General features: G+C 37.3%; 1 protein-coding gene across 1 annotated transcript in view; it reads right to left on the bottom strand.

The window, feature by feature from the left end:
* The window catches only part of LOC107749079 (protein lin-7 homolog A-like), a 46446-nt gene that overhangs the window by 27135 nt on the left and 8526 nt on the right, over positions 1–10785 (bottom strand). The window contains exon 3 of the mRNA XM_016564127.1: positions 3095–3213. Coding sequence (XP_016419613.1) covers positions 3095–3213 — 119 coding nt within the window. The remainder of the gene's footprint in view (positions 1–3094; positions 3214–10785) is intronic.

The following is a 10785-nucleotide window of genomic DNA, read 5'->3' as shown; positions in this document are numbered from 1 at the left end:
ATTTTAAAACGTTTAAAACGTAAGACAGTACCCAGATTTGAAGACTACAGTAAGATTTAACTTCTACTGTTTTGGTAGGCTAGGTAGGCTAGTGAATTGATATGAATTACATTTTTATTTAACAACTACAATCACAGTAGTATATTGACTGATTTGTTGAACTTCCAACCTAATAATTATGTTTAAATAAGCCTGGTGTAAACATTAATATGAAAGTCAGTAACAAATCACACAAACTAAAGTAGATTGCAGAAATATAAAAACAAATCTGTTGCTTTACCACACTACTTTAGGTAATTCAAAGTCAGGGCCAATACGGTATGTAAACATGTGGACTGCACTTTTTAAACACGGTCTGTTAACTTTAACTTTAACTTTTTTGGTCGCGCCCTCCTTTAAACCTATAAAAAAAACCTGCCCCCCTTTCCCGAATCCCCATTCCACCCCAGACTACCAAATAATTTCACTAAACATTATGAAAAATTTATGCTTTTTTAATTTAAAAAACCTACAGGGAAAAAAACACCTGCATCCACTAAACACTGTCTGTTAACTTTAGACCAGTGGTTCTCAAATTTTTGTGGTCGCACACCCCTTTAAACCTATAAAAAAAATCTGCCCCCCTTTCCCGAATCCTCATCCCACCTCAGACTACCAAATAATTTCATTAAACATTATGAAAAATTAATGCTTTTTTAATTTAAAAAAACCTACAAGGAAAAAAAAACACCTGCATCACTTGAAACATTGAAAAATAGCATAGAGAGAATAGCCTAACTGTTATTATTATTATTCTCTCTGTTATTTATTCATTTATTTATTTGTGGCTTTCATGCTGTCCGCTAAGGCATAGGACACACACAGGCTTTCCTCCTCACCAATGACATTAAACACCGTGTTTACACCGGACTTGAGTGGCAAAATACAGTAGAGCCCATTATAATCAGTGACGCTGTCTACATTGGAACAGTATGGTGAGGGGCGTAACATTTCCGTCACACGCTTGAGGTATTCGGCCAATCACAACGCATTGGATAGCTGGCCAATCACAGCTCACCTCGCTTTTTCAGACCGATGAGCTTTGTAAAAATCTACGTGTTTCAGAAAGGCGGGGCATAGAGGAGAAACGATAATGTACAGTATGTGGAAAATAATGTGTTTTTTAACCTTAAACACATTTCATTTCACCAAATACACAAAATAATGTTCTTTTTAGCAACATCATATGACCCCTTTAACTGTGGTTGTTCACTTGTGTTAGTTCTAAAATAAAAATGCAAAATCACTTTCAAAGCCAGTATTTTCTCAATTCACCTGACATTGACAGTAGTAGAAAAAAACAAACAAAAAAACAATTGATGTCCTAAATATTTGTTTTGTGAGTATCTTTTTCATTGTTTTTCTTTTCGTTGTTTAGCTGGTCACGAACTTCACATACTGTTTCAAAATAAACTAGCACACGATTATATGTGCTCAGTTCACTAGTGACAGAAAGCACAGCTGTGGTGTCATACTAAAAGGCAGCATATAATCATCCTTGTAATAATTAATTAAATAAAATGAGTTAACATAATGGGTTTCTTTTCTCGCCCTGTGTTGTACAGCTCACACATACACTACTAAATGGGAAAAGGCCTTTCCTCCAGGATAAAACTGTACCCTATAGTACTAAAATGTGTCTGTCTGTGAAATAAAGTAGTTGTTTTGCAGTTGTTTACTATTGCGGTTCCGGTGTTTGAGTATGGAAATGGATGAAGGAGAGGTGAGGATGTTGCCCTGGTGCTGCACTTAAAACCACAGTGGCCCAGGTCAACCTCATTCTCTGAATAATTGCAATTCTGCAAGTTTGCGGGAAGAGCAGAGTAAAACAGGCACCAGTTGCCACTATCTCTGCCTGACAGACACATTCCTGTCATCGCACCCTCGTCGCACATCTGTCACGAATGTCAGGCTCAGATGATGCTAAGTTTCCATCCCATAATTGATGATCCTCGGTCTATACCTACCACAGCCTCTGATGCTCAGATACTTCCCCCCATTAATTTTTTTCCATAGGCATTTTTTAAGAGTTCTAAGCAATGAAGCACACTAATTAAGTTTCAAGAATCACAACACTGAAATTATGAAAAGCAGAAATAAGTCAATACTTAAATACTCCTAAAGTAGAATGAAATACTTATCCCATGAATCACTGCAAATGGTGTGATTAATTTAATTTATTTGTTATAACAATTATTTAGCGTTATTATTATACATTAAGGAATGTACAGCGCTCTCTTCCACCTTCAATACCATGACTGAGGTGAGACCCTTGAGCAAGGCACCGAACCCCCAACTGCTCCCCGGGCGCCGCAGCAAAAATGGCTACCCACTGCTCCAGGTGTGTGTGTGTGTGTTCACTACTCACTGCTGTGTGTGTGCATTTGGAAGGGTTAAATGCAGAGCACCAATTCTGAGTATGGGACACCATACTTGGCTACACGTCACGGCACACTTTTTTTCACACTTTAATTATAGTAATTCAGCTTACATTTACAGATACATATATTCATTTAGCAGACGCTTTTATCCAAAGCTACTTAAAATTGAAACTTAAATTTATTGTATTTCAAAAAGTTTTTTACATTTCAGTTTTTTTATTTTCAGTTTTATTTCATTCAACTTTATTTCAGTTAATGAAAATTATTTTTAGTCCACACATTTATATATCCACACACACACACACACACAGAGTTTAAAGTTAATGTTTCAGTTGAAGTTTCTGTAGGTGAGCAGAAAGAGCCCATAGATTTCCACAATTGTCCAATCAGAATAAAGTATTCCAAATTTCAGGCTGTACCTTGGACAAAATTAAGTTATGGCTTCAGAAGACTTGGATATGCTGCACAAGTCATGCGGACCACTTTTTTGGTCCATTTTTATAAACATAAGAAAACAGCAGCTTGGACATTTTGCTAAATATCTCTTTGTATATTCCACAAAAACAATGACAGAATTTTCACTTCTGGACAACCTATTCCTGTGATATAGTTATGAGGATATCTTTATGGTGCTAAACTCTGGAGGTGTCAGCAATACGTGATGTAGGTCTCACCTCTCTAATGGCCGTGCAGAACTCGCTCTGTAGAACCTTCTTCAGGGACTGCAGCTTGTGACCTGGGACGTCACCTGACTCCTGTAATTTTTCCAGCAGCTCAATCGCCCTGGCAACATCTGAGATGGAAAGAGAGAAAGAAAACACAGATTTGTTTGAGTAACAGAGGGTCTGTGATAGAGGGGGGGTAAAGTTTGCAGAAAAGGGAAGAGAGATGGTGGAGCTGCAGCGAATCGATTGCAGGGATAATGGAAATAGACTCACTGAAGGCCAGAGGGGCCACTGAAAGCAATCAGTGCTCTCTTTACGTGAAGCAAAAGACACATCACACTGCTGTACCTCCTCTGTTCAGCAGACCTACAGGGCACACATTCACTGGGGTCAGTCTGAAATGTTTCAACAATAAATATATGTCTTTGCCACGGCTTTCACTGTCTGGGTCTGTGTGATCCAGTCTGTCTAATCAAGAAGTTCTAATATACTTAGAGAGAGCTATCCATTAGCATTCTCATTCATCTCCATGGCAGTTCGACTGGCACATTCAGCCAGTAGATGTATTTGCACAGCTATAAGTGAGCTGCTTTATGCTGTTTACATGTAAGAGTGATGAAGAAACATTGGAGGAATGTGAAAATACACGCCCATGAGAGCTGCTACTAATTTTATAGTACTTTTTTTAGCTGCTTTAGACGACTTTAATTATATGAGCAAAAACACTTCACACATTCTTCAGTTATCTTCATTTGTGTTCTGCAGAACAAAGGAAATCATTCTAGTTTAAAACAACAGGAGGGTGAGTTAATGATGACAGATTTTCCATGGCAGTTCGACTGGCACATTCAGCCAGTAGATGTATTTGCACAGCTATAAGTGAGCTGCTTTATGCTGTTTACATGTAAGAGTGATGAAGAAACATTGGAGGAATGTGAAAATACACGCCCATGAGAGCTGCTACTAATTTTATAGTACTTTTTTTAGCTGCTTTAGACGACTTTAATTATATGAGCAAAAACACTTCACACATTCTTCAGTTATCTTCATTTGTGTTCTGCAGAACAAAGGAAATCATTCTAGTTTAAAACAACAGGAGGGTGAGTTAATGATGACAGATTTTTCATTTTTGATCTATGCCTTTTTTAAGCCAAGCAGCTAAAACTCACTTAAATTGGCTTGTATAAAACATGGCAACAAAAATATTGAGAAAACAAACACTCATTCAATATAAGGTACAACCAGGCAAAAGGCATAGCTTAAGGAAAATGTTTTCACTGCTCCTATGACTGCAGAAAAAAATACATATTAAAATATACGTTTTATTGAACATTGATGGAGCAACACATTTTGTGGGAAAAGAAATCCTAAAATTACATAAATACATGATGTGGCAAGGGGGGTCTTTTACCTCACATTCGGCCCCCAGTATTGATACAAATACTTTAGCTGAAGTAATATGTTCTGCATAATATTTAAGTTACTACTTGTACAAAACAACCCCTTCCGCAAAGTTTGTACTGTATTCGGTTTATTTTGCTAAAATAATCTAACTGTCATTTAGAATACAGAAAAAAACATTAAGAAAAACAAAGATTTTACCTAAAGAAGACTGAAGAATGTTCTTTTGCCCCAGATCAGACTGGCTTCATTAAAAAACGCTTTTCTTTTTTTAATATATGCAGAGTATTTGATATTATTTATTCTCCTGACTCAAATTAGCATATACCGGAAATCACAAGAGGGGAGTGGAGCTATCTTTTCAGCTGTCTAGAGAGATTTGGTGTGGGTCCAAACTTTTTGACTTGGGTAAAACTCTTATATGTTTCTCCCTTCTCTTCTGTTAGTACAATCAAAACTAGCTCACAATGTTTTCCATTGTATAGAGGAACTAGACAGGGTTGCCCTCTGTCCCCCTTATTATTTGCAATAGCAATCGAACCTCTAGCCATTTTGTGAGCGTTTCAGTTGCATTTCGGGGTATAAACTCAACTTCTCTAAGAGTGAATTATTTCCTATAAATCGGGCAGCAAAAAAAATATTATTTTTCCTCCTACCCATTTGCAGTAGCCCCTGATAAATGTACATATTTAGGTGTGGTTGTTTCGAGAAATATCTGAGCTGTTTAAGCTCAACTTTACTCCCCTCTTGGAACAAACTAGGATATCCCTCAAAAAATGGTCTAAGCTCCCCACTTCTTTGATTGGTAGAATCAACGTAATTAAAATGAATACGCTCCCTAAATTTTTATATTTGTTCCAAACTACACCTATTTACATTAAGAAGTCTTTTTTTTGCTCATTTAAATAAGATAATCTTTGCTTATTTTTGGAATAAGAACCCCCCTAGAATACATCTACATTTTCTGCAAAACCCTAAAGAACAGGGTGGGATGGCCCTCCCAAATTTTCAATTATATAATTGGGCTTGTAACATAGGAGCTTTGACTTACTGGCAAGGTTCACATTATGTAAATCACATACCGGACTGGATCCAGATAGAACCTTCAGCCTGCCTGCCTTCCTCGCTTTCAGCTCTCCTATTTCACCCTTACCGATGGGTCCAGACTCTCAATCGTTGCACCCAATGGTATGGAACTTCATTCACATTTGGGCCCAAATTCACAAATATTTCAGATTTTCTCAGCCTCTGAATGACCAGGCATTCTTTCTATGGCAAGAAAAAGGTATCTTCTTAACATTTAAAGATCTTTTTGATGACGGCTGCTTGTCTTTTGCCCAATTAGAATCTCAATTTAAAATACATAAAGCCCACTTTTTCAGATATCTACAGGTATGTGATTTCACACACAAGAAGTTTTCTTCTTTTCCTTCCCTTCCTGAACAAAATCCTATTGATCAACTTTTTCCCGATGACCCAGAACAAAGTGGAACCATCTGTGGCTTATACTGTATACAAAACTTGTATCATTATTATCCACTTCTGTAACTGCCAAAGAGATTCCTGTCAACTAGTCCTTAATATCTGCCTGACGGATGAGGAATGGAATGAGGCTATATATAGAATTCATGGATCTTCTATTTGTGCTAGACACAGCCTTATTCAATATGAAATGGTACATAGACTTCATCTATCCAAGGCCAAGCTGGCAAAGATGTATCCCTCTGTTGACCCAACCTGTACAAGATGTAAGCAGTCCCCTGCTACATTAACCCATATGTTTTGGCAATGTCCTAGTCTGTCTGTTTTTTGGACACATATTTTTTTTATCTTATTCTAGAATATTTTGTAAAGATGTTTGTGCAGATCCTTTAACTGCCATCTTTGGTATTGTGTGTGAAAATAACACTTTGTCCAAAAGTGAATTGGACTGCAAGGTGATTGATTTTGAATAATTGGAAACAGTCATTTCCCCTTCTTTTAAATGTGCTACAGTTCCTGAGTTTGGAAAAAATAAGACTTAATTTAAAGAGCAGGTCATATGGTTTTTTAAAGTGTCCTAATATTGTGTTGGAGTCCCCTACAACAGGTTTAAATGCATCTAAGGTCAGAAAACACTGTAATTTCCCCAGAATATACATTTATACATAGAGTCATTTGTCCATGATTTCGAAACGGTTTGTTCGATTCAGTTCTGAGCGAAATGTCTGTAAACCCCTCCCTTCCATAAGCCAACTCTTCTCTGATTGGTCAGCTGGCCAAGCCTGTTGTGATTGGCACATATTATTTTTCTTCCTACCCATTTGCAGTAGCCCCTGATAAATTTATATATTTAGGTGTGGTTGTTTCGAAAAATATCTCTGAGCTGTTTAAGCTCAACTTTACTCCCCTCTTGGAACAAACTAGGATATCCCTCAAAAAATGGTCTAAGCTCCCCACTTCTTTGATTGGTAGAATCAACGTAATTAAAATGAATACGCTCCCTAAATTTTTATATTTGTTCCAAACTACACCTATTTACATTAAGAAGTCTTTTTTTTGCTCATTTAAATAAGATAATCTTTGCTTATTTTTGGAATAAGAACCCCCCTAGAATACATCTACATTTTCTGCAAAACCCTAAAGAACAGGGTGGGATGGCCCTCCCAAATTTTCAATTATATAATTGGGCTTGTAACATAGGAGCTTTGACTTACTGGCAAGGTTCACATTATGTAAATCACATACCGGACTGGATCCAGATAGAACCTTCAGCCTGCCTGCCTTCCTCGCTTTCAGCTCTCCTATTTCACCCGTACCGATGGGTCCAGACTCTCAATCGTTGCACCCAATGGTATGGAACTTCATTCACATTTGGGCCCAAATTCACAAATATTTCAGATTTTCTCAGCCTCTGAATGACCAGGCATTCTTTCTATGGCAAGAAAAAGGTATCTTCTTAACATTTAAAGATCTTTTTGATGACGGCTGCTTGTCTTTTGCCCAATTAGAATCTCAATTTAAAATACATAAAGCCCACTTTTTCAGATATCTACAGGTATGTGATTTCACACACAAGAAGTTTTCTTCTTTTCCTTCCCTTCCTGAACAAAATCCTATTGATCAACTTTTTCCCGATGACCCAGAACAAAGTGGAACCATCTGTGGCTTATACTGTATACAAAACTTGTATCATTATTATCCACTTCTGTAACTGCCAAAGAGATTCCTGTCAACTAGTCCTTAATATCTGCCTGACGGATGAGGAATGGAATGAGGCTATATATAGAATTCATGGATCTTCTATTTGTGCTAGACACAGCCTTATTCAATATGAAATGGTACATAGACTTCATCTATCCAAGGCCAAGCTGGCAAAGATGTATCCCTCTGTTGACCCAACCTGTACAAGATGTAAGCAGTCCCCTGCTACATTAACCCATATGTTTTGGCAATGTCCTAGTCTGTCTGTTTTTTGGACACATATTTTTTTTATCTTATTCTAGAATATTTTGTAAAGATGTTTGTGCAGATCCTTTAACTGCCATCTTTGGTATTGTGTGTGAAAATAACACTTTGTCCAAAAGTGAATTGGACTGCAAGGTGCTTGATTTTGAATAATTGGAAACAGTAATTTCCCCTTCTTTTAAATGTGTTACAGTTCCTGAGTTTGGAAAAAATAAGACTTAATTTAAAGAGCAGGTCATATGGTTTTCTTAAAGTGTCCTAATATTGTGTTGGAGTCCCCTACAACAGGTTTAAATGCATCTAAGGTCAGAAAACACTGTAATTTCCCCAGAATATACATTTATACATAGAGTCATTTGTCCATGATTTCGAAACGGTTTGTTCGATTCAGTTCTGAGCGAAATGTCTGTAAACCCCTCCCTTCCATAAGCCTACTCTGCTCTGAATGATCAGCTGGCCAAGCCTGTTGTGATTGGCACAAAGAGGAGCGCTTGAGCAAGTTAGCGAGCGCTACCATCTGTGTTGCCAAGTCCGCGGTTGTTTTTGATGTCGCGGGTTGTAGCGACCCCAGTAACGTCATATTTAGGCACTGGAATGCAAATTTACCGGGGGACCCCGACTGAAAGCGTGTATTTTACACCCCAGAACGCGATTTTTAAAGGGGGACCACCCTCGAAACACGATTGGGCTAGTTTTGAGTAGCAATTGGGCGGGTTTTGTTGTGACAACCTGGCAACCCTAGCATGTACCTTTACATAAAACAATAATATAGTGCTCCAATCAGTTCTTAAAATAATGACATAAAAACATTTTGTTTAACACTTATGCAAGCGAATCGTGCCCACAGCTAAAGTTAAGCTGCTAAACTGTAGACACTTAACAAAACAATAATGGTGGATACGTTAGCCGAGTGCTAACGTGACTAACTGATGAAACAATACAGTTTGAAAACCAAAATATGTCTACTGTAATGTCTGAAGAACGACAGGTTCACAGCGAATTATCAGAACTATTTCAGTAAAACAGTAATATTGTGCTTTACCTAGAAACCTAAAGCTGCACTAGGTGTACATCACATATTAGCACAAAAAAAAAACCTAGATATTTTGAGCACTCAATTGAAAATGTACACATAACGTATCAATCGTACTTACAGGTTGTGGTTCGGAGACGCTTGTTTGTCAAAATAAAGAAGATTAGAAGCCAACGAATATAAAAGGCAAGATTAGAGAAGCAGTCCTTGGTAAAGAGCACAACAAAAGGTTCGAATTGTATTGCTGTGGTATCGTGGAACACAGCATCTTCTCGACACAGAGAGTGTTCCTATTTCGTGGGCAGGCAGGGATTATGCTAATGTGTTACCCAGTGACGTAGATCGGTAACAGGCAGAAGATTCGAAAATATAACGACTCGTTAAGGCGATTCTGAGTCGACTCATTCTTTTGAGAGATATCTTTATTTATCATGCACTTTTTTGATTAACAACTTTGCAGACTGTTTACATTGAAGGATAGCTACCTTACAAACTGCAAAAGAGATATTTTTCGAAAACCCATATGACCTGCTCTTTAAGGGGCTCCGGGTCTACGTTCACATTCATGTGGCATCCTTTCATAAATTATCTTCAAAACCAATTATAACTGTAAGTTACAGTACGTCATCTCCCAGCTTAGGCTAACTGCTGATGCTAATTAGCTAAAACTTGCTAAGGATAGATTAGTTGAGTGATTGATTAGTGAAGTTAAATAGTTTTTTTTTTTTTTTGCTTTACTTTTTCTTCAAGCAGTGGTTTAACATGGATGGATTTAGGCCTTGTCCACACTAATACGTTTTCGTTTGAAAATTTATCTTTTTCTCTCGTATCGTTTTGGCTTTCCTTCCACACTGAGACGGTGTTTTTGTCAAGGAAAACTGAGCTTTTTTGAAAACGCTCTCCAAAGTGGATACATTTGAAAATGCCATTTTCACATTGTAGTGTGAACTGTGAAAACGGAGGCTTTTGAAAACGGTGACGCATGTTTAGTCATGTGACGCAAATTGTACCAATCGACATCTATGTTTATACCGGTATTGTGCCTGTGCTATTCATTTTCACACAGTTGCTGAAGATATTTTACTTTGTATACTCTTCATATTACAGTCCAGCAAAGATGACAGGAAATTTACTCACAATTGCTGTCCTGCGGCAAAACATGAGGGCAGTTGCATTTTAGATCAAACAAATAATGGTGAGTGAGCACGACCTGGATGCGTCAGTGAATGATAAGATATTTTAGTAAATAAAATGAGCCTGCCAGAAGAATTGCATGAGAACTCATTGTCTGTTCTATCTGTATCAATCTATCTATCTGTAAAACTTTTATGTGGTTTTACACATGCGCCTTAAGGTGAATTGAACATTTTCCAACGTTTCAGTATGGATGAGAAACTTTTGGAAAACGCCTGAAAATGCTAGTGTGTATGGAGAGTGTTTTAGAACGAAAACACCATTTTCAAATGTCTTCGGATTAATGTAGACGTAGCCTTTCCCCCACACTTTTAGCATGCTATATTTTAGCTTGATAGCTACTCTGAAAGTAGCCGTTAGGCTGCCTGCATAGTAAAACTTTCTGTTAAAACTTCTTTAAATTCATCCCCCTTTAAAACATCACAACTACATCCATCAAAGCATCACCTTTCTAAAAAATCCACCATCTTTGACAAAAAATTAGAGAAAATTATTGTTAAATTATTATAGATTGACTTCAAATGCTGTGAACGCCTGCTGTGAACATTGCTCCTGTTATTAAGCATAATCGTTTTTTTTTTTTTTTTTTTGATATCGATTCTCAAAAGCCGCGACTCAATCTTTT

This window comes from Sinocyclocheilus rhinocerous, unplaced genomic scaffold, assembly GCF_001515625.1.
Source record: "Sinocyclocheilus rhinocerous isolate Xijiao unplaced genomic scaffold, SAMN03320098_v1.1 scaffold1642, whole genome shotgun sequence".
Taxonomy (NCBI): domain Eukaryota; kingdom Metazoa; phylum Chordata; class Actinopteri; order Cypriniformes; family Cyprinidae; genus Sinocyclocheilus; species Sinocyclocheilus rhinocerous.
This window is presented reverse-complemented; position numbering and strand designations above follow the sequence as displayed.